Here is a 25,246-nt window from a genome sequence, read left to right on the forward strand (position 1 = left end):
AGAGATATACATGAAGAGAGAAATAGAAAGAGAGATATACATGAAGAGAGAAATAGAGAGATATACATGAAGAGAGAAATAGAAAGAGAGATATACATGAAGAGAGAAATAGAAAGAGAGATATACATGAAGAGAGAAATAGAAAGAGAGATATACATGAAGAGAGAAATAGAAAGAGGGATATACATGAAGAGAGAAATAGAAAGAGGGATATACATGAAGAGAGAAATAGAAAGAGAGATATACATGAAGAGAGAAATAGAAAGAGGGATATACATGAAGAGAGAAATATAAAGAGGGATATACATGAAGAGAGAAATAGAAAGAGGGATATACATGAAGAGAGAAATAGAAAGAGAGATATACATGAAGAGAGAAATAGAAAGAGGGATATACATGAAGAGAGAAATAGAAAGAGGGATATACATGAAGAGAAATAGAAAGAGAGATATACATGAAGAGAGAAATAGAAAGAGAGATATACATGAAGAGAGAAATAGAAAGAGAGATATACATGAAGAGAGAAATAGAAAGAGAGATATACATGAAGAGAGAAATAGAAAGAGATATACATAAAGAGAGAAATAGAAAGAGGGATATACATGAAGAGAGAAATAGAAAGAGAGATATACATGAAGAGAGAAATAGAAAGAGATATACATGAAGAGAGAAATAGAAAGAGAGATATACATGAAGAGAGAAATAGAAAGAGATATACATAAAGAGAGAAATAGAAAGAGGGATATACATGAAGAGAGAAATAGAAAGAGAGATATACATGAAGAGAGAAATAGAAAGAGAGATATACATGAAGAGAGAAATGGAAAGAGGGATATACATGAAGAGAGAAATAGAAAGAGAGATATACATGAAGAGAGAAATAGAAAGAGAGATATACATGAAGAGCGAAATAGAAAGAGGGATATACATGAAGAGAGAAATAGAAAGAGAGATATACATGAAGAGAGAAATAGAAAGAGGGATATACATGAGAGAAATAGAAAGGGGGATATACATGAAGAGAGAAATAGAAAGAATGATATACATGAAGAGAAAAATAGAAAGAGGGATATACATGAAGAGAGAAATAGAAAGAGAGATATACATGAAGAGAGAAATAGAAAGAGAGATATACATGAAGAGAGAAATAGAAAGAGGGATATACATGAAGAGAGAAATAGAAAGAGGGATATACATGAAGAGAGAAATAGAAAGAGGGATATACATGAGAGAAATAGAAAGGGGGATATACATGAAGAGAGAAATAGAACATTACATTTACATTTACATTTAGTCATTTGGCAGACGCTTTTATCCAAAGCGACTTACAAGGGAGAATAACATTCAGCTACATTGCGACAGAGATTAGTGTAACAACAACTAACTAACTAACTAACAAATAGAAAGAGAGATACACATGAAGAGAGAAATAGAAAGAGAGATATACATGAAGAGAGAAATAGAAAGAGATATACATGAAGAGAGAGAAATGGAAAGAGAGAGATACATGAAGAGAGAAATGGAAAGAGAGAGATACATGAAGAGAGAAATGGAAAGAGAGATATACATGAAGAGAGAAATGGAAAGAGATACATGAAGAGAGAAATAGAAAGAGAGATATACATGAAGAGAGAAATGGAAAAAGATATACATGAAGAGAGAAATGGAAAGAGAGATATACATGAAGAGAGAAATGGAAAGAGAGATATACATGAAGAGAGAAATAGAAAGAGATATACATGAAGAGAAAAATAGAAAGAGAGATATACATGAAGAGAGAAATGGAAAAAGAGATATACATGAAGAGAGATATACATGAAGAGAGAAATGGAAAGAGGGATATACATGAAGAGAGAGAAATGGAAAGAGAGATATACATGAAGAGAGAGAAATGGAGAGATATACATGAAGAGAGAGAAATGGAAAGAGAGATATACATGAAGAGAGAAATGGAAAGAGAGATATACATGAAGAGAGAAATGGAAAGAGAGATATACATGGAGAGAAATAGAAAGAAGGATATACATGAAGAGAGAAATGGAAAGAGAGATATACATGAAGAGAGAGAAATGGAGAGATATACATGAAGAGAGAGAAATGGAAAGAGAGATATACATGAAGAGAGAAATGGAAAGAGAGATATACATGAAGAGAGAAATGGAAAGAGAGATATACATGAAGAGAGAAATGGAAAGAGAGATATACATGGAGAGAAATAGAAAGAAGGATATACATGAAGAGAGAAATGGAAAGAGAGATATACATGAAGAGAGAGAAATGGAGAGATATACATGAAGAGAGAGAAATGGAAAGAGAGATATACATGAAGAGAGAAATGGAAAGAGAGATATACATGAAGAGAGAAATGGAAAGAGAGATATACATGGAGAGAAATAGAAAGAAGGATATACATGAAGAGAGAAATGGAAAGAGAGATATACATGAAGAGAGAAATAGAAAGAGGGATATACATGAAGAGAGAGAAATGGAAAGAGAGATATACATGAAGAGAGAAATAGAAAGAGAGATATACATGAAAAGAGAAATAGAAAGAGGGATATACATGAAGAGAGAAATAGAAAGAGGGATATACATGAAGAGAGAGAAATGGAAAGAGAGATATACATGAAGAGAGAAATAGAAAGAGAGATATACATGAAGAGAGAAATAGAAAGAGAGATATACATGAGGAGAGAAATGGAAAGAGAGATATACATGAAGCGAGAAATGGAAAGAGAGATATACATGAAGAGAGAAATAGAAAGAGATATACATGAAGAGAAAAATAGAAAGAGAGATATACATGAGGAGAGAAATGGAAAGAGAGATATACATGAAGCGAGAAATGGAAAGAGAGATATACATGAAGAGAGAAATAGAAAGAGATATACATGAAGAGAAAAATAGAAAGAGAGATATACATGAAGAGAGAAATGGAAAAAGATATACATGAAGAGAGAAATGCAAAGAGGGATATACATGAAGAGAGAGAAATGGAAAGAGAGATATACATGAAGAGAGAGAAATGGAGAGATATACATGAAGAGAGAGAAATGGAAAGAGAGATATATGAAGAGAGAGAAATGGAAAGAGAGATACATGGAGAAATGGAAAGAGAGATGTACATGAAGAGAGAAATGGAAAGAGAGATATACATGAAGAGAGAGAAATGGAAAGAAAGATATACATGAAGAGAGAAATGGAAAGAGAGATATACATGAAGAGAGAAATGGAAAGAGAGATATACATGAAGAGAGAAATAGAAAGAAGGATATACATGAAGAGAGAAATGGAAAGAGAGATATACATGAAGCGAGAAATGGAAAGAGAGATATACATGAAGAGAGAAATGGAAAGAGAGATATACATGAAGAGAGAAATAGAAAGAAGGATATACATGAAGAGAGAAATGGAAAGAGAGATATACATGAAGCAAGAAATGGAAAGAGAGATATACATGAAGAGAGAAATGGAAAGAGAGATATACATGAAGAGAGAAATAGAAAGAGGGATATACATGAAGAGAGAAATAGAAAGAGAGATATACATGGAGAGAAATGGAAAGAGAGATATACATGAAGAGAAATAGAAAGAGATATACATGAAGAGAGAAATGGAAAGAGGGATATACATGAAGAGAGAAATAGAAAGAGAGATATACATGAAGAGAGAAATGGAAAGAGATATATACATGAAGAGAGAAATAGAAAGAGGGATATACATGAAGAGAGAAATAGAAAGAGAGATATACATGAAGAGAGAAATGGAAAGAGATATATACATGAAGAGAGAAATAGAAAGAGGGATATACATGAAGAGAGAAATAGAAAGAGAGATATACATGGAGAGAAATAGAAAGAGAGATATACATGAAGAGAGAAATGGAAAGAGAGATATACATGAAGAGAGAGAAATGGAAAGAGAGATATACATGAAGAGAGAAATAGAAAGAGAGATATACATGAAGAGAGAAATAGAAAGAGAGATATACATGAAGAGAGAGAAATGGAAAGAGAGATATACATGAAGAGAGAGAAATGGAAATAGAGATATACATGAAGAGAGAAATGGAAAGAGAGATATACATGAAGAGAAATGGAAATAGAGATATACATGAAGAGAGAAATAGAAAGAGAGATATACATGAAGAGAGAAATAGAAAGAGATATACATGAAGAGAGAAATAGAAAGAGAGATATACATGAAGAGAGAAATAGAAAGAGAGATATACATGAAGAGAGAAATGGAAATAGAGATATACATGAAGAGAGAGAAATAGAAAGAGAGATATACATGAAGAGAGAGAAATGGAAATAGAGATATACATGAAGAGAGAGAAATGGAAAGAGAGATATACATGAAGAGAGAGAAATGGAAAGAGAGATATAGAATATAAAGAGGAAGAGAGTAGCGGGCGTGCCAGGAGAACTTACTGTGGAGAGCCGAGTGCTTGGCATGCAAATCGTTGATATACAAAACGAAATTCAAGGACTTTCAAGTCCTTTTCAAAGCACCATTTATGTTCTGTTTTCGAGGACTTAACGCAGAATAAACATAATCAATATTGAATCGGGTCTTTATTAATTCAAATATAGTTTGGTAATCCGTGGGTGCGGTTTAGTAATGTGTGCACAGGGAGTTAAGACTACTTCTATTTAGACTACATCCATTTGTGCTTTCCCCACTTAATAACCTCACAAACGTTCAATGTTTCATGCATATATGTATGACTGTGTGTATGCGACAAATAATCTCTTTAACTTGAATTAGTCCTGTTTATTGGGAATTTCATAAACTTCACAAATTTAGAAGTCTCCCCAACAGAGGTTTTTAAGATAGGTGCAGGTCAATGTGACATGAAAAAAAGAACACATTAGTGCCTCCTTAACCATTGTTATTGTTTAACTTTGAACCTATTTTTATTTATTTTTTTAGCAAATAATGTTTATTCACAGTAAAGACAGACAACAAAATCTTGAATGCTGGACTCATGAGCATATCATCACATATGTCAACATCAACACAAGAGTCCTGTAAGAAACACTTATTTGTGAAACAAAGTTACAAATCACTCTAGTGACTCCTTTTTAATTTGAAGGCTGTGAAAAAGGTTCAAAATAACGCTCTAAAGAAATATTAAATATGTTTTTTAGGCCAAGGTATATAAATCAATATGTACTAGTGTGTGAGAAGATGGACGAAGCATAGATGATTTGTCTGGTTAGAATCAGACAATGTTGGATAAGCCAAAACCTTTATGAATGCAGCCGATCCTTATTGTAAAACATTTGTTTAACACAATACATGTCATGAAGGACACTTCAATAATATCCTCTCACAATATGGGACAGGTCCGGGTTATAAAATATGGAAACTGGAATTGTAAATAATTTACAGGAGCTAATAGTTATCCATAATATCCTATTTATTTTTATTGTGCTAATGAAGTCAATTATCTATCAACATAATGCCTTGGTACCCACACCTAATTTAGTAAGTCTCCACAAAGAAATTCACAATATTGTTATTACAGCGAGTATGGAAACAGTCAATCTTAACCATAAACTTAATACAAAAAAGAATCAGCAATGAGATACTTTTTTTCTGAATAGACCACAAATGGCTTTCTATTGTAATAGATGTAACATTCAGATATTTGTTAGCGAACAGCAAGTCAAACTTTTCAGTGATCGATCTCCCATATCAAAGACTATCAGGTTGCCATACATACTTTATTATAAAGGCAGTAGCTCAGTGTTTGTTTCTAGCAGTAGAGACTACAAAAAGGGAAGCATCTGTTATAGCTGAGCCTAATAGCAAACATAAGTCTCTATACCTCACTTGTAAATATCCGACATTTTGACAATGTAGAAAAAAGTGTGCCTTAAGATTCCAAGTTGTCTAACTGGTTTAAGAGTAGTGTTAAAAAAAAAAAAATCATTAAAAAAAAAAAACACATACAGGGATAAAATCATTTGTGGAGAGAAAACCCCCCCCCCCAAAAAACCGTCCTTGGGCTCAGGCTGGACAGTTGGGCACTCGTGTTATGCATGTTGGCGGTGACATCCAGCAGTAGTGTGTCCATGTCAATGCTGCTACTTGGGCTAATTCCTCTCTCTGCAGGCATTTGCCTGTAACGTAACTCCGCTTTTAAAACAACAGGATTCTTGCCGTTGCTGCTTCTCCAGCCAAATTCAATATTCCCTCCCACAGAAAGTGTAAACAGTTCAGCCATTAAGACCACCTTAAATTATAAATCAGAAGGAAGGAGAGGGGGGGGGGGGGGGGGAAGCACTTTAAAAGTAACTTTTTGTTGCAAAAAAAGGGACCCCCAAGCTCCCAGGGTACCATCATTAGGACACAGACGAAATGGGGTTGAGAGGGGAACCCATTTGTGTCAGCACCTTGTCCAGCCACTGCAGAGGCCCATGCAGGTGCACCTCTATCCAGCAGGGGGTGCTCGTGACATCCTGACGATGGTATTCAGCTCCCCAACCCTGTGAAGTAGCGATTGAACGTGTTAAAGATGAATAAGTCTTAGATTTTACACAAGTCTTATCGATAAGTCTTTCAATTCAAAAAATATATACAGAGAATCAAGAATTGTGGATAAAACGGTAAAAAAGGTAAAAATAACATTTAGGAGTGGAAAAATAAATTCACGTGTTGCCTAATTTTCAAACAACTGCTCCATGGTAAGGAACATTTGCATCTGTACATGTTCCATCTGAACCAGAACAGCCTCAGCAGCTTTTATGCTACAAAGCTCCTGACAGTTAAGTACATTAAACTGTTGCCATGGCCCTTCTAGTAATAGCTTAGCAAACCACACACACACGAGCAACTACTGCAAGCGCTGGGGTACACAGTGCAGGGCAATTACCCCATCCTTAGCTGAGCCCTTTACCTTGACAAAGCTCATCCTAATGGTACACATCTTGGTAAGCTCGTAGACGGCCTCAAAGCCGTGGTTGACCGACTGGGCGAGGAGCTGGGCAAACTCCTGGTTGTTGAAGATCTTGAGGCTACAGCCGCTGGGGATCTTGCAGACGGTGGTGGGGTGAAAGCCGTGGTGATAATTACAGTTGCGGCTCTGGACAAAGATGCTGGTGTCGCTTAGACACTCTGCGTAGACCTCCCCACCCACATAGTAAAGGTGCACTCCTGGATCAGAGAGAGAGAGAGAGAGAGAGAAAACTACTTCAGAGTCCAACCATGGTTTTCCCTCCACTGCTAGTGTTTGTCTCTGTCGTCACACCTTTGCCAATATGTCTGCGGGTGTTCTCGATGGTGGAGTTTCGGTTGACATTGGACAGCAGGCCGAGGCAGAAGCGGTTCTTGTTGTTTGAGGGGTCAGTGAAGCCGTCTACGAGCACGCTGGTTGACGAGGCGTGGTAGGCCTCACCCACGCGGTTGTTGAGCTCATAGTACACTATGGAACACCAGTGGCTGGGCTCCTCATACTCAACTGGCTGCACATCTGGAAAGATGACAAAGAGGTCAGGCCAAACACCGATGTGCATACCGCATACAATACATACTCAATATTGGTGTTCTATGCTCAAAAGACTCTCACAAGCAAGAAGGTTGAGGCCTCCTCTAGTCCATTCTCTGAAGTGAGACAGAATTACGCTCTCGGAAATCACACACCTTCACGATGCAGCGTGCCAAGGTGAGTTCCTGCTCGTTCTTGAGCTCCAAAGGAATTGTGCCGTAGGTGTATCTAGCCATTTGGTCGGTGGTCCATTTTGGATAGAATAAAGCTGTGTGCCTTCTCCCTTACAAACATACAGTTAAAAATTGTAGTGGGCTTTTATATTCGAGAGCTACACACTTCTCTTAATCAAACTTTCTTTGCTTGCAAGTCTGCATCACACCAGAGTTTCCATTACTTACCGGTTTTTGACCGAGAAAATCTGTTCGAGTGCGACAAATTTAAATCTCTCCGGGCATAATGTCCAGTGAAAATAATTCCCTCTAAGCACAATTTTAATTTGTGATGGGCGATAAAACGATAATTATCACAATATATTTTTCCTCTATGTCAAAATAAAATAGACCCCATCATTTCAATTTAAACAATTCTGCAGATCTGTTCATTTCCTCGTTCAGCAAGTTGCAACGGAAAGCCAGTTTGGATGATCTAAAGCTGACCTGTCATCTATAACCAATCATGTTAGCCTATATGGATATAAATGCCACCCCCTTCCTAATGGACATGGACACACTGACACAGAATGCAGATGTAATGTGACAATGACATGCATCCATAGTTTGGAGTTTTTTTGGATCTTGAGTTCTGACCCAAAGCAGCAGCAGCAGACAGTAATTAGCCATTGTATAAAATATGTTGACAAGACGTGCAACATCACAAACTTTTATGATTTATTTAGACCTACTTGCCATATTTATTTTGTTTTTCGACTTTATCACAATTGAATGAGTAAAATGTTAATTAAAGTAGTTGCACTTGTTACTTATTGATCACAAACGGAAATTATTTGATTTCAAATCGTAATATCTATTGATTTTTAAAACAACGTTAACTGGCGGGAATTATTTTATTTTGAATATTCAATTTGAGAAAAAAATTATAAATAGAATACATAGAATACATAACTAAAGACAGCAGAGGAACTCAATAGGTTTAAAAGCACCGTCTAAAGTAGACTTGACAAATTCCCAGTGTTCTGACATTTTAACTGATCCTTGTGTGTGTGCCGTTTATGTCTTAACCGATGATTATTCTTTGGCATTTTACTCAAGGTTGCTTCCTGCGTTGAATAGCTGTAGTAGTTACACTGTAAGTCTCGACAACACTGGTATAGCCCGCAGAGGCCACCGCCGTAGCTTACGTGGACCTCTCCAGAAATGTAACTTCACGCTGGAGCAGTGGGAGGCGGCAAAAGCCGTGATTGGTCCACTTTTGCACTTTGAGCAGATCAAAGAGAGGCTGGCTGAGGAGGTTCGAAAGTGTCTTTGTGACACTCAATTCGTGGCGCGCAATATCCGCGATCCATTTGAATTCTGTGCTAAAACAGGCTTGACACTGCCACCTAGCGTTTCAGCGGTCTGCGTGCGCAACCACCGCGTAGACAACCACATAGGGCTGTGACGATAATCACATTACCGTGGTTATGTATTGAGCTCAATACTGCCATCACCACAAATAAAAGAAAAAATATATATTAAATATACAGTATGTATATAATATGTATTTTTTTTTGTATTTAATTTTTTTTGCTGGTGAAAGTTACAGCAGTATATGAAATATAAACAAAATAATCATTGTTTATTTATCATTGACTGTCTTCTATCCTATGTTCAAGGGCTTCTGGAGAAACTTTCCAGTTGCTCCGCTGAGTCCTCTCCCGCTTGTCACTTCAGCTTTGCCTGTGAGTGACAGTCCATTAACATGTGGGGGATTTATTTTGGACCCGACTCTAAATTTTGTCAGTCAAAGCGGATTCGGCACAGCTTTCGGGGCACAGCTTTCTGTGATCGGGACGCACGAAGAGCTGCGTTTGCGTCAGTGTCTGCATGCGGTCGAGTCACACAAAAATGTATTTACGATTCCCCTTATTTTTAATTCCTCACTGAAATATTACCCCTGTGCATTTTTGTAAGCTTCTATCTGTTTTATCCTGTTATAATGCACACTGGCTGAAAAAAAAATCAAGAAGTAAAAATCCCAAACACTTCAACTTGAACCGAGAAAATGCAGTTGACTGGGCCAATACAACATGCAAATGCTAGGACCTGAGTGTTTCTCTCTCTCCTATCTCACCTCCTCTTGGCATGTTCGGAGGCACCAGGCTGCTGCTGCTGGTTTCCATGGACTGGCTGTCCTGGCCCAGCTGCTCATCAGGGGGCATGTAAGCTGGGGGTGGGGTGTCAGCTGAGACATGAAAAGAACAGTTAAGAGGTTAAGACCAGTTGTTGCTGCTGGCAAATGGTATCTTTCAGTCAAGGCGCACACACGCACGGCCAGCAATCATCACAGGATCTGTCCCCCGGAAGTGGTGTCAAATTTCACACATCCGTCACTTGCTAATCCAACCATTCCCAGCAGAACTGCAACGTGAGCTTTTCGAGCACATTCTGGAAGGCAAGGGGGAAACTTTTCAGCCAATAAATCCAGTCTAGTAAGCGAGAATTATGTGATGATTGCAATGCACAAATCCTTATAATGACCATTCATGGCTCAAGCCTCATCTTAGATCACAGATATTCATGTCAGCAAATACAGAGCATATTTGATATACACCGATCAGCCCTAACATTAAAGCCACTGACAGGTGAAGTGAATAACATTGCTCAACTCTTTCCAATGGCACCTGTCATGAGGTGGGATATATTAGGCAGCAAGTGAACAGTCGGTTCTTGAAGTTGATGTGTTTGAAGCAGGAAAAATGTGATGGCTAGAAGACTGGGTCCGAGAATCTCCAAACGGCAGGTCTTGTGGGGTGTTCCCAGTATGCAGTAGTTAGTACCTACAAAAGTGGTCCAAGGAAGGACAACTGGAGAACCGGCGACAGGGTCTTGGGGGCCCAAGGCTCATTAATGCGCGTGGGGAGTGAAGATTAGCCCGTCTGGTCTGATCCCACAGAAGAGCTACTGTAGCAGAAATTGCTGAAAAGTTAATGCTGCTATGATTGAAAGATGTCAGAACACACTGTGCATCATAGCGTGCTGTGTATGGGGCTGCAGATCAGTCAGAGTGCCCATGCTGACCCCTGGCCACCACCTGCACGTGAGTGTCAGAACTGGACCATGGAGCAATGGTAGAAGGCGGCCTGGTCTGATGAATCACATTTTCTTTTAGATCATATGGATGGCCGGGTGCATGTGTGTCGCTTACCTAGGGAAGAGATAGCACCAGGATACACTATAGGAAGAAGGTAAGCTGGCGGAGGCAGTGTGAGGATGCCCCGGACAATGTTCTGCTGGCAAACCAGTTGGCATTCATGTGGATGTTACTTTGACACGTACCACCTACCTAAACGTTGCCGCAGACCAAGTACACCCCTTCATGGCGGTATTCCCTGGCAGCAGTGGACTCTTTCAACAGGATAATGCGCCCTCTCACACTGCAAAGATTGTTCAGGAATGGTTTGAGCAACATGACAAACAGTTCAAGGTGTTGATTCGGCCTCCAAATTCCCTAGATCTCAATCGATCAAGCATCTGTGGGATGTTCTGGAACAACAAGCCCGATCCATGGAGGCCCCACCTGACAACTTACAGGACTTAAAGGATTTTATGTCCTGGTGCCAGATACCACAACACACCTTCAGAGGTCTTATGGAGTCCATGCCTATACGGGTTGGAACTGTTTTGGCGGCACGAGGGGGATCTACACAATATTACACATGTTAAAGCTGATCGGTGTAAATCACTACCGGCGACGTATCAACTATATAACCCATTTGGACACACGGGTGCAAGTCCAAGTCACTAAAAACCCTTGTAATCACCACTAGAGCCCCTTTTTACCAGGGTTAGGGTAAGGAAAAAAAAAAAGGCAATATTTTCCAACCATTCCTGCATGGGGTCATTGATATCAGGGAAGCAGGGATTGATATTCCGGAAAATCTGCTCCGGAAATTTCCCACCTCAAGACCTAGTAACATTCCCGGGAAAATGCCGGGATGGCTGCGTTACAGCTGTGTTGTGAATGGAAGCAGTAAAATTCCTGGAACAAGCACCTGAAGTAGGGGTGGAGACGAATCCAAATACGGTATCGGCAAAGCACAAATAGTGAGTTTTCATGAATATTTATTTTGTACAAATATTTTAAAAATTATTTGTTTTAGATGAAAACCGAACCGAGGAGCTTGGCTGCAAAGATGTGAAACTGAAATACGCCCAGTCTCTACGGAGACAGGTCTTTATATTGTTAAAGTTTATTATTTTTCTTCTTAAAAATGCCACTCAGACCCTAGACCTGTCCTTTATGCCCGGGCAAGGTCCGATGAGGTCATTCTGCATAGAGCGTGTACCTCTGTATCTGTATTATGTATCTGAATGCGCTGGCTGCACTGGAGCGTTGAGCAACAGAGTGAACGATCGGACAGGGAGAGGTAGAACAGGGGGAGAATGTTCCTTCTCCGGGCAGGGTGTGTTGGCCAGGTGGAAAATTATCACACTGATTTAATAACCCTTACCCTAATTGGGTTAGGGTTATTGCATGGGACGCAACTCCTCCCGGTCCATCGGCCGTACATTTACTCATTTATATATTTATTGCCTTGTTTATTTCAGGATTCATTTCATGGGCATATTTATTTTTATTAGTGTGCTATGTCCACATACATCCTCTTTGTGCGCGCAGGTGAATGAGCTATGCCTGTGCATCGTTCCGTGTGCGCTGCAGCTCTGTCGGTCACTCTCTGGCATAGGTGTGTGCGGAGCGGGACCGCACCAGGTGATTTCTGCTGGACTGTACCTTGACCCATCTATTCCGGCATTATCACGGCATATGTGAAAAGGCACAAGACAGAGATTTTCCTGAATGTAGCTGTATGTGTAAATAGTGAAACTCACCAGTGGTGCCAAAAATGTTATCCCAGTAATTTACCAGGAAAAGTGAAAACTGTAGACTGCCCCCCTCCAATGTCAGTGCGTTTATATGCACTAAATACCCAGATTAAGCTAAATATTCAGGTTAAGATAATGCGTTTAAGGTGTTGACATGCATTTGGAATTATGCAATTACAGAAAAAACAAGAGCTTACAGGGCGAGTGGCGTAGTCAAGTTCTTGACGGGAAGTACTTACTCTGGCACCGGGAAAAAAACACCGTCTACAGTCCTTGACGACACTTTCTTGAATATCTCCCCATTTCGGTTCTTGTGCCCATCCGAATATCTCCCTATATTTAGCTCCCTCATCAAACTCCACATAAAAACAGCACTGAACCACTGGGTTTTGTGGCGCATTCCCCATTTGGATACGCGATCATATCCGGATAAAGGTGTTTACATGCTACAAAAATTGAATGATTGAATCCAGGTCTGTTAATCGTGTCGTACTTGTGCCTAGTTCGAGTGTAACTTTAATAAGATAAACCCGTGTTAACATGACAGTTACAATATTCAGAATATTGCCTAAACCTCATTCTGATCAGCTTATTCAAGTACATGTAAAAGCACTGAGTGTGTGGGTAATGTTTAAAATAGGGATGCACCGATTTACATTGATATCGTTCAATATTTGCCTCACTGGCTGCCATTTGCCTATTGGCAAATAAGTTGACATTCATCAATGGCAGTGGCTGATGATTATCTGTTGTGTCACATCAATAGCCTACCCAGCTGCAGATTCGGAGAAAATACAATTGGTGGTATAGCCGGTATTCCACCACAGACCAACTCTACCCGTGTCTCTTTTGGTACCAGGTAATTTGTTTTCCACTACAGATAGTACCTATAGCAATGAATCTCTCTGACCAATCAGTAGTCTGCAGTGAAATTACCAGCGATAACAGACACTGGCTGGACACAACTCTGGCATGGGGTTAGCGGGCAACAGGTTCCCTGCGCAAATGTAGTTTTTATTTATTTATTTCAAAAAAAGTGACAAAATGTCAACCGTGTTTGAGTATTTCTGTGTCTTAGAGAAGGATCAGAGATATGTAGTTTGTAAGACATGTTCCAGTGACAGTTCCAGTAAAAAAAAACATCGGCATCGGCGCAGACTTTCACAATCTGTGCATCCCTATTATAAAATCCAAATCAGTTAGCAGGAGCAGTACATTTGGCTGAATGACAGTCATGTATGACATAGATGATGGGCACTGAGGCAGATGACTTTGTGTGCACACTGCATACCTGGGAGCTGGAATGGACTGGATGGCCCTGAGCTTGCAGGGGAGTTGGGGTAAGTCCCACTGCTGGCTGGAGAGGGCGGGTAAGGGGAATTTGGGGAGATGGGGAAGGAGCCGCCGCCTCCACCGCTGCTGCCCCCGCTGTGCGGCTGCTGGAAGGACTCGGGGAAGGTGGCGTTGAGAGGCATGTGTGGCTCATTGTGTGTGAGGTTGCGGAACTGCACCAACAGGCTGTGCTGGGGGTTGAACTCACTGTGGCGAGGCACCAGGACTGGAGGAAGAACTGAAGGACAGATGGAGACAGTTAGTGCACGGTCGTAAAAACATGATTTAAAAACAATTTGAATTCTGCTTTGTAAATTTTATCACACCCGTCGTTAGTGAAAACTACAGGAAATTTGTATCATTAGAAATAGTTCTTCCTGGTCTGGGGCAGAAAACACATTTTGCAAGTAACATCCAAAGCTATTCAAACATAGGAGCTAGGCAGGACCTTTGATATTTGAATGTTGGAAAATCATTCAAATAAAGAAAATTTTGAAATATTAATTAGCAATACACAAAATCACAAAAAAACAAACTGAAAAAACCCCAAAAAACAACAACCACATTCCACACAAAATGGGCATCTCTGCAGAATCCCATCCTACATTGAATGTTGTATGAGGGAAGATTTGGGGAGTTCTTCGTATTAACCATTATATGCAACACTAGCCAAGTCCAATTTGGATCAATTGGTGATCGAAGATTGTTTAGTTAGCCTCAGCACTGAGCAGTTTACTTTTGGTCTACAAATAATTGTTCCCGATTGAGAAAGAAATTTACAAATCCATAACTTAACCTGCTTTTCTTTTACGCAAATCAAGGATGCTGCAGTTCCTGCCTAAATACTTCTTGATATAAAAGTTCATTAAGAAGCACTGACATGAGTATATCGTTTCCATTCTAAAATAAATGAAAGCCACAAGTATTGAGAAGAGAGGGCCTTGATGAACAGACAAAATTACAAATGATCATATTTTTGCCTCAAACTTAATCTAAAACAAAGGCCAAACCATATAACTGTTTAGTATAGTTGCTGTTATCTAAAGAGGTTGCTAGTCTCATGACTAGAATGATGTTGCCAATATGTATTTTTTGGCATACAAGAACATTTTCTTACTCTTGGTACGACCAGATGTATACCTTAATATAAAGTACATCAATAAACACACAGAAATACCAATAAAGTGTGTCTTCTTAAAAAGGCCATTGTAAACCATGGCAAATAGAATTCTTACAATAAATCTCATGTAGACACATCAGTGTTTATACCTAAAAAAAATTTTAAAAAAAAGGTGGAGGGAATTTCACCAACCTTGATTTTCAACCAACTCTTATTTCTCTTATCTAAATGGCTTTGAGCATCACTGTCCCAAAGCTTTGGTTTCAATGCTTTAGTGTGTAGTGACATACAACGCTGTAAGCCTTGAAGCGATCAATGCAAAGTCATGACCATCAGAGCCGGGGCCCCAACTCAGAGAGGCTATCGTTGGGGCGTTTGTGGTGTAGCATGTGAGCGAGAGAAGGAAAGGGTGGCGGCGGAAAAGTGTTGGGAGTGGAGTCACAGTGGAATATGCATTTAGCAAGACGCTAGCTGATGCCACACCCCATCTGGAGTGCTTGTGCCATATAATCTAATAAGACTAAAAAAGAGCTCGCAATATTGATTTTCTGTGAAATGGCAGGGGGGTTGGATGGGTGGAGCAGGCCAGCGCGATGACAGCCCTGCCTCCCGGTCTCGAGAATATTTGTTTACCAGCTCTGCAGCCTACGCAGGGCTTTGGTCCAAGGATGTACACAAGCCCAAGCTCTTGGCTTGCAATTGCTGCATAAAATCAATACTTTTGTTCGGTGGCGTTTCCGTTACTTTTGCTCCTAGGGTTAGGGTTCCTTTCATGAACAGAGGAAAATATCTACCAGGGATTTTTTAACTATTAATGCCAGTTTGTATGAAGAGTTTGAAGTATTGAATATTTTCCATGTAATAATACGTCTTTCTGGCTTTCATATTGAGTTCATTTTTAATCTGGTTCCTGTCATGCAAAAGATTTTATGTTCTCAAAGAACCAAGTACACATACCTGTTCCATACTGTATTTAATACGCGAAAAACAAGTGAAAGTCACCTGGGACTTCACTCCTACACTATTGTCTCGGCTTAACATAAGGTTTTGGAGGGAATATGGGTCACGCGGATAGGAACACAACATTGCTATCAGTGAAAAGGTTGTGGAAAACCACAATCATGCAATACAGTCATTAGTTTGAAGCAACCCTTTGTTGACGTGTCGTGGCTACAAAGGGCAGGAAGACCTACCAGGACTCTCCACTCGCTTGTAGTGATAGGGGTTGATGCAGACCTCCTTCTGCTTGGAGCCAAACGGATATTCACACACCTCCAGGGGCTTGAGTTCGTGGTGGGACTGAAGATCGGGCCAGCGCCACACGCGGCAGTAGATGACGTGGGGTAGGCCCTTCCTGTGAGACACCTGCAGACGGCCGTCCAGAGACCTGGGGATGGTCACGCACTTGCTAGGCTGACCGGGGCTACTCAGGGCCTTCTCCAGGTCTTCCATGGCGCCTTTCTTTTTCTTCAGCTTTTTAACCAGCGCATCCACTGCCTTCTCCGCCCATTTCTCTTCCTCGTCACCTTGCTTCCATCCTAGAAGCCGCTTGACGGCGGGACTTGTGAAGGAAAAAAGACTAGACATGGAGGTCATGCTGCAGGCTGCCGTGCAGGGGAAAAGGGAGGCACTCCGAGTGTTGATTGGCTGAAGCAAGACACAAGATCAAGCCAACCAAGAAGGCCGGGAGGTCTTCTACGCACTGACTGTGCCCTCCGACTAGTCAGTAGGCTTGAAAGAATATGTGTGAGAAACACGCAAAACTCTATTTGAGAATGTGTGTGTGTGTGTGTAGGAGAGGCCGGTGGTGATGAAGGGGTGTGGTCGTGGAGAGGAGAGTCTAGCCTTGTCTGACCAAGGACAGGAAGTGAGGGGAGGGAAGGGAGGCAGCAAGCAGGACGCAGCTGCCGCTCCTCAGGAAGGGCCCTGCAACAAGCTGGTCGGAGCAGGGTCACCGCCGTCCAGGAGAAAGGAGGGGTGCTGCTGTCGGTTGACCAGAGCTGAGATCAGGACCGCCGCTCGACAGACACGCCGCAACACGTCTCACCAATGCAATACGGTCAGGTATAGGAATGGGGGCTGTTTCTTATCGACAACTCCCAGCTTCCCTTTGTCCTGGTCCGATGGGCCCACCGATTAACTGTCAGTGTTTCAGTCCATGGATATCCTGTGGAAAGAGAACGTCACCAAAAGATTAGAAAGCCTATTTTAAATTTTAAAATAATCTCAATAAATGACATCCATGAAAGGTAAAACAAAAATCTGTTTAAATCTTAATATACAGCCAGTCACTGTAATGTGACAAATTGGATGTCTATTATCTAACCATTACTTTTACCGTAGTGCCCTTGCATTGCTGCAAGGAAGATTCCTCTGCTGTCTAATGTTTGCTGCATTTTAGAACTTACATTACTTTTACAGCCAAGGATACAAAAACGTAATCCTGAGTTTCTCAGACCTCGTAGACAACAAACAAAGAATGTAGGCCATCCAAGGCTATAAATCAAATTCATGTTGATACTGCGTTTGGTAAACACAGCAGTATCAGAATTGCAAAGCCTCCCAGAATTTTCCAAAAGCAATCATGGTTAAACAGAGAATAGGCAGGCTTCTCCCTCAATATATGCTAGGCCTATGTAAAATTAGTAAAGACAAGTCATCAGTGCCACATCTAATTCAAACCAAAGCTACTGCATCATTGTCTATTCCCAATAAAAAGGTAATTTAAATTTAACTCCTAAAAACAACCAAGGCAAAAATAAAATGCCAATCCCCCCAGGCGATCAAACAGATAGACAAAGGGCAGACACATACAGTAGGACAGGGGGGCTGCTGTATCCTGCGCCCTGCAGCACAGGCAGCTGTTTCAAGGCTTGTGAGGGCCGGTCTCAGCTGAAGAGGATGTGACCACAAAGAGCGGCTTCCTCCCTTGTCCCATCTCTTCCCTCCCTTCCAGCGCACAGCTGTCCCGACATCGCTGCGCTTGCTCTCTGAGCTCATTGTTCTGCCTTCGCATGACACCAGAAGGAAACCTCCCCACGGTTGGAGAGTAAGATCTAAATAAAACAATGTTGGTTGCCCCCAAATGTTCTGACATTTGTTTCCGCAAACTCCCGGAAAAAAATGTGAGAGCTCAAAACAGCAAGGGCCCGTAGACTCACCCACCAACGTTTCATAGTATAGACTGGGCAGTTGCACAACATCAAGACCGTCCGGTGATGAGTAAAAACACATTCCTTGAGAACGAGGCCAGTGCAGAAAGCAATGTTGCTCAAATGGACGTATCATAACAGTAACACACACAAAAAAATATAGATATATTTCAACAGATTACCACAGACTGCAGACAGCTGTTCATCTTGAAAATTTTACATGTTAAGAGTCAAGTGCTATTGCAGCTGGGGTGAATATATGCCTTCAAAATATCAATATCAGTATCAATAAGACTAGATATAACTGGGATCCTGTTTATCTTCATATAGTGAAATGTCTTTAAGATTGCATTCACAGTAATTGGATAACAATTTTCTGAAATTCGTATACTGTTCAAAATCAATCCCACTACCCGTTTAGTTAGAATATCTGCATTACTAATTTATTGTTTCTCTAATATTTCTTCCGTGTAAATATCAAAAGTCATCCACAAAGTACTGTCCTCACGAAAATAAATAGAGGTACGGCCAATATATATTTTGGTATTCGTTTTTGGCAAAAACTACCTCTGACACGTAACAGTGCAAGTTGTAACACGTAACCATTCATTCATATATAATGTTACATTTCAGGAAATAGGGAAGAGAGCATGAATCAGGTGGCCGTGGTCTAGTCTGCTAGGCAAACTCAAAGTGAAGGGGTTTGGATGACATACTGTTGAATCAGGAGCAATGTCCATTGCTCATTTCCCAGAACAGTACCTGCGCCCAGTTTTTTTTACTTCGTTCCCACGACACTGGATATTAAAACCGTGAAAGATACTACATTAAAAATTTCACTTTTTTCAGAGATCTGATTTCATACACATAAGGTATAGTAAACCATAATAGGTATGAATCCTCAGTCGGGTTTTACAAAAGTTCTTTATAGATCATGCTTTGTCCAGACCACTTTGTACACAATCCAATGTAAAGATTAATAAATGAAAAAAAGTCACAGGATATTTTTTAAACGGACTCCCCCGGGGTCCTTCATGGGGATGCAGCAATATGATTAAAAACTCAACTTCACCATTATTTCATTTACAACGCATTAGCACCATTAGAGAATATACACCTCCCGCCTCTTTTTATCTCCATAACTACAGTATAGACAGGTATGGAGGATAGGATTCAATCTTATCCAATAATTCAAAACATATATACTTCTCAGATTGAGGTCCTAGGAGACATCTTTTTTTTTAAAAAGACAGTCAAACTGAGGGTCCTAGATATGGACAGTGAACAGTTTGAGAATCGCTGCTTTTCAGCGTGTCCGTGGAGATGAGCCGCTCTGAAGCCGCTTGACGCTTACAACAAACATTCGACATTTTGTGTGAGAAATGAATTCGTTATGATAGGATGATCGATGTGATGGTACCCCGAAATATTACTGCTGTTCGTATTGTTGGTTGATAAACGCCAAGTGCTATTTGGTATACATCGATACAATATCGACAAGGCGTTATGAAATGATATCGTCTGGAACTTTGGTTATCGCGATATAGTTCATGTTATCGTTATGGTTATGGTTGCGTTGCAGTATTAATACACTTTTATTAACTTTGTACACTGATCGGGAATTCTAATCCACGCCTTTATCTGCGTGATTAAGATATCTACAATAAAAACGGCAAGTTCCTCAAACATAAACGCAAACGTGCGTTGAACGTGTAGACGGATCGAGCCACAACATTAGCCGCGAGCTAGCTTGGCGAAGCAAACACGCCAGCTTAGAAACATATTAAAAGTTTATGAAACTACACTAGTGCCGGTAAGTGACACGGAGCGGCTGTCAGATAGTCTTCGGAAAGCATTTTTATTCGGCTATGCCCCACTTTGAACGCCCTCGGCGGCTCAATTTCGCCCCCTACTCCTCCTCCCCCATCCCACAGAAACTTTTTCTCTCTCTTCTCGAGGCTAAGACGCTGCGCTACGGTTCCTAGCAAGCTAAGCTAGCCCACCCCTGGCGGGGCAACCCGGAGCTCGCTGATGTATCCGCAGTCCAACTACCCCGCTTTCCCCCCCTTTTTTTTTTTAAAGCCAAAACTTGATAAACAACGTGTTAACATACAAACTCGTCGAGAGAACATACCGTCACGACGCGCACAGACCCGCATGCAACCATTTCGCTCTCCCGGTTCATTAGGCAGCGGTTGTTTTCTTCCACACCAGTTGCCGTCCCTGATTTTCCGCTGCTGCTCCCTCAGCGGGCCACGCCATGTCCCGCTCCGGCGGACAAGTACGCCGAGGGAGGCGGAGTGCGTATCCCTCCGCCCAGCGCAGAAACTAGAGCTCGGCGGTTGAACGCCCCTGTGGACAAGAGTGCGACTGAAACGTCCCCCCCCCCCCCGAACGTTCTGCTCGAACTATCCGTGTGTAACTCCACGGAAAACAAACAAACAAACAAAACAAACAAAAAAAAAGGCGCCCGTTACAAACCTTGAGATCGCGCCCGTGCGCTGGGCAAAAGATTGGAGTTGGAGGTGGAGTTGCCTCCGCGTCGTGCTGCGGCTCTGGAGAGCGTCCCGGGTCGCGGTCGCTGGCTCCGCTGTGTCTGGAGCCGCCGAGCGGGGTGTCGCAGACGGACGTTCGCGCTCGGACGCCGCCCGCGGTTTTCGTTCGTTCAGACCCGGGCAGAAAAAAAAAAAAAAGCCCCGCGTCCCAAAGCCACGATCGGTGCGGGGGGGGGGAGAAAAAGGGGGGTCCGGGCGGGTGCGTCGCACGGGAGATCCGCTGTGGAACGCGCCGACGTGCGGACACCCGCGGCCCCGCGTGAAGCGCAGCCTTGCGGTTCGCCATCGCGCCGCTGGCGGGCGCGCCAGGGACCCGCTCGACCGACGCGACATTTCAGAAGCGACAGCAATCAACACCACGGTGGTTGAACTTCATGGCGAACTAAGTTAGTCAAGTACGAACGAGCTACATGTGCCATATTACTTTAAACACCAGGAAATATATTTCACCGTCGCCACTTTCACCAAAACAGTGCTTAATTTCATTATTATTTCACAGTAAAACAAAGAAAAAAGCTGCAGAATGGAAATTGGAACTTGGAAATTAATCATTTCCAAATGCCCCTTTCCACCATAACAGCCCTTATTTCCCCAAAGACATGTTTCAGAACGCAGAGTCAGAGCTTCTTTTGTAATGATGGGTGACTTTTCACTGGAGCGGTTATCATCACGTTAGGTAGTATGGACATTGGTTGTCCGGATAAGCTGTCGTACGTTCGGACAGCCTTTAATGATTAATGTGTAAATGCTTATCCGTGTGTGTGTGTGTACACAATATACAAATGGGAATTAACAAGATGCATGCAAGATGCAAGATGCATTCATCAGCATGCAACAAGCTGATGAAAAAATAAAATAAAATCTTAAATGTGCAGAAAGTCACTTCCACGCAATATTGCAGGGAAACCGGTGACCTCAGATATGCATTAAAACAATCGATTCATTCACTTCAATCCAAATACTGATATTGCGACAACGACTGCAATGCCTTTTATTTCTTTTAGTGATACATCTTCTGTAAGAGATGGATGTACTGTACGTTGTCATTTTTTTATTGTACCATTGGACTTTTTTTCTAAATTTTTAGCTCGGTAGAGGTGGTTAACAGCAACACAGTGAGATACAGTATCCCATAATAATGGTCAACTTGGAAGCTGACATAGAAGTAGATGATCCAAACCAAAACGTGGAAAAAAGTCACCTTCTGTAACTCTCCTGTTGTGCTCAATTGTCAGGAAGATCCCAAAATGCATCCAAAATATAAACAAAATTAAATATTGCATTCCCTCATGATAATTGAATTATTTTTCATTAAACAACATTGTTATAAGAATTGTATATGTCTGTTTTGCTGTACTTTTCACACAAACTTTTGTACAAGGTATGCGTACTTTGCTTTTCTTATAAAGGCTAAATAGAGTTCATGTCTTAAAAAAGACATGAACTAGTCACTTTCTGTGCCATAATGTGAAGAGGAGAAAGGCAACATGTCTCAACCATCAGATAAAGGGAACTTCAACAGATAATCTGTCTCAACAAAATTGCCCCATCAGCGAAACTGTCTCATCAGCAGGACCCATGCGGAGGCGTCGCGACATCAGCAACGACTCGTCAGCCTCGCCACTCCTAGAAAACTGTATAAAAAACTCAGATTTCCAGTGAGAATTGAGCACTTCCTCTGTGGCACTCTGTTGTGTTGTTACACTGAAACTGCTCCTCTTGTACAAGAGTAAATACTTTATTAACACAAAGTATATGTCTGTGATTTCCTCGGTAACGATTAGTCCGTCCACGAACAAAGTTTATAACAATTTAACTTTTACAAACATTTATTTTCCTTTTATTTTTATTAGTTTTACACTTTTTAACTAATGCCCAAACACATCTAATCAGCATAAAAGGTTTCACAATAAAAAAATAAAATAAAACTTTAAAACTTCAATTTGGGCTCAATTTGACTGACAACATATAAGAGGGTCTGAGTTTGTTGTCTTTAAAAATGACTACCAACCCCAATTAAAATGCTTTGGTGACAGCTTTAGAGTACAATAAAAAAAATGAAAACCATTGGAATTCAACCCCGTAGCATTGCAATGCTTTATACTGAGATGCATCGGGTACAGTAGTGATGGAAATATTTTGAGGTAGCCCCATCTCCCAAATTGAATACCGCTACAGCATACCGCTGAAAATAACTGAACAATGATGACTTCGAGGTGCAGTGTGCGGAAGTTAGTGGCATCTAGCAGCAAGGTTGCAGATCACCACCAGCTGAATACCCCTCCCCAACATGGCGGCCTCCGTGGAAGAGACAGTGGCTACCAAACTCGTGATAAACGAGAAAGTCCCCCTCTTGAGCCGGTGTTCGGTTTGTCCGTTCTGGGCTACTGTAGAAGAAAAATGGCCTTGCAACATGGCGGTCTCCGTTAAGTGTACCCGCTCCCTGTGTAGATAAAAACGTCTCATTCTAGGGTAATGCCAACAAAACAAATATTTTTTTCATGGGATGATACACATAAACATACTTAGGAATATTATATTCAAATTCTGCCAAGTGTGTTCAGTACATTCTACACACTGCACTTTTAAAGGGGATCTATTATGCTTTCCCTTATTTTCTGTAATATATGTTACAATGTCAGATGTTCATATTAGACGTGGCCAAAGAGTCAAATAATGAGATAAACTAATGAGAACGTAATCGTGTGAGCAAAACGCTGAGGCTTCAGATCGATCTGAACGCTGTTTTCAAAGGTTTTTTTTCTACTTTCTGCACAAGCTGACATCAGCTCGTCACAGATTTCTCTATACGGTCATCTGCTCCAGCAGCTCCACTATGCGTTTCTCCAAACAAAACCAATAAAAACTGTGTTTTATTGTAGATGTATTTATTTATGTTATTTTATTTCCCAACGTTTATACGAAACAAAAAATAGCGAGAGTCCCAGTGCGGCGTCGTGCCTCCCACAAGTCTGGAGAACGGCAACCAAAGTTGGAACTCAGTTTTAAATGAGGCCTTGTAGATCTATTTTGAGTGAAGACTCATTTCTTGCCTCAAATTTGTTCAGAAACAGATTTTAGTAGAGCGATAAGGTGAATTCCGTGAGAGTTTACAGAGTAAATAAAACAGAGCCCGGAGTAAAGCTCCCATTTGCTGACAGAACCCGGAACCTGTGCTCAAACCCCATTGGCTCACACAACTAGGGGCTTGGCTGCTCATTCACTATTAAAGCTACACACACTGAAACAGCCCGTTTGTCGGAACAGTCCGGGGTTAGAGGCATGTCACAACGGCTTGAATGTATAATCTGTGTGAATTTTCAGCAATCAACTTCAAAAACATGTTTTGGGGACCTCAAAGACCTATATGAACATGTGTAAAAAGGAGCATAATAAGTCGCCTTGAAGTCATATTTCACTTCAGTAATAAATATGGATTTTGCTTGTCCATCAAAATTGGGGCAAGAAGAGTTCATCTTAAAAGGAAGATAAAGATGAAATATGAATTTAGAATTGATGGAAATACAGGCAACCTTCCAGTAAAGAGAGATGTTAACGTCACGGTAAGGACTTTTTTGGTTCAATGCTAATAGTGCTGCTGGAATGAGTCCTAAAACCCGGAAATTTGTGCATTTTCACACTTCCGGTTCCCTCATCCTGAAGTCAATGGGATTTTTGAATGGGTTTTTGGTTAGACGCCTGAAATAAGGTATGTGGTTAACACAAGCTTAAGAGATTTTCAGGACATAAAATACGTCAATAAATACCCCACTTGTAAAGTTTGAAGCTTTTATGTGTCTTTCAAAAGTCTTGTTTGCCACATATCTTATTTTCTGCAATAATCCAAAATCCAATGGAAAAATCCCATTGGCTTTTGGTCAAATATGCCATCCCTGCAGCACTTTCACATACAAAATCAAAGCAGCATTTCTCATCTCACACCATTACAGTCCAACTGTACGGCCTGTGACACCGAAGAACCTTTAATTCATTTTATTGTGATGTTAACTTTTTCTGTCCATCACATATAGCTATGACAAGGAATGTAAGGTACAGCTTACAATTGAGAAAAAAAAATTAAAAACATGATTTCCAAATTATAATTTTATAAGCACACTTTTAAAAAGTGGTATGATTCATTTGGTGAAAATCAAAAGAAATACATTGCAGAGGAGGTATAGAAAATGACAGGTATTTGCAAAGAATGTACCTTTTTGATTTTGGACGTAAAAATTGGATGTAACCCAGCTTGACAAAAACGAAAAAAAAAAAAAAAAAAAAAAAAAAAAAGGATTTTTATATTTTGTGCAGCAAAAACGTAAGCGGGCCCTTACAGTTTGAAAGTCTCCTCGTGACCAAAAGAAGTGACACCATTCAACTCACTTTTTTCAGTGCTGGACCCAAATGTACCAGCGAAAAGAAAGCATACCTTCTTTGGGTAATAAATATGATAAATGAACATGCTGCATAACAGTGGTTTGCTTTTGTGATGTTTCTGAAAAGTCTACGACCAACCAGGAAAAACAGTGTTATTTACAAGACGGGAT

The 25,246-nt window shown here is 40.7% G+C and overlaps 1 protein-coding gene across 3 annotated transcripts; it reads right to left on the reverse strand.

Moving 5' to 3' along the window:
• Positions 1 to 4,755: 4,755 nt before the first annotated feature.
• smad5 (SMAD family member 5) lies at positions 4,756 to 20,800 on the reverse strand. Of its 3 annotated transcripts, none has more exons than XM_080007933.1 (7): positions 20,626 to 20,800; positions 16,186 to 17,159; positions 13,832 to 14,110; positions 9,788 to 9,898; positions 7,259 to 7,480; positions 6,908 to 7,164; positions 4,756 to 6,497 (listed from the first exon to the last, which is right to left on the reverse strand). In XM_080007933.1, exons 2-7 carry the CDS (start codon positions 16,586 to 16,588, stop codon positions 6,354 to 6,356), a joined length of 1,416 nt encoding a protein of 471 aa, XP_079864059.1. In that variant the 5' UTR covers positions 16,589 to 17,159; positions 20,626 to 20,800; the 3' UTR covers positions 4,756 to 6,353. The 3 variants fall into 3 exon arrangements, with proteins under 3 accessions (XP_079864059.1, XP_079864058.1, XP_079864060.1); XM_080007932.1 differs by lacking the exon at positions 20,626 to 20,800 and adding an exon at positions 20,279 to 20,412; XM_080007934.1 differs by lacking the exon at positions 20,626 to 20,800 and adding an exon at positions 17,807 to 17,929.
• Between the last annotated feature and the right edge of the window lie 4,446 nt (positions 20,801 to 25,246).

Source organism: Zeus faber (genome assembly GCF_960531495.2).
Source record: "Zeus faber genome assembly, chromosome: 10".
In the NCBI taxonomy this organism is placed as follows: domain Eukaryota; kingdom Metazoa; phylum Chordata; class Actinopteri; order Zeiformes; family Zeidae; genus Zeus; species Zeus faber.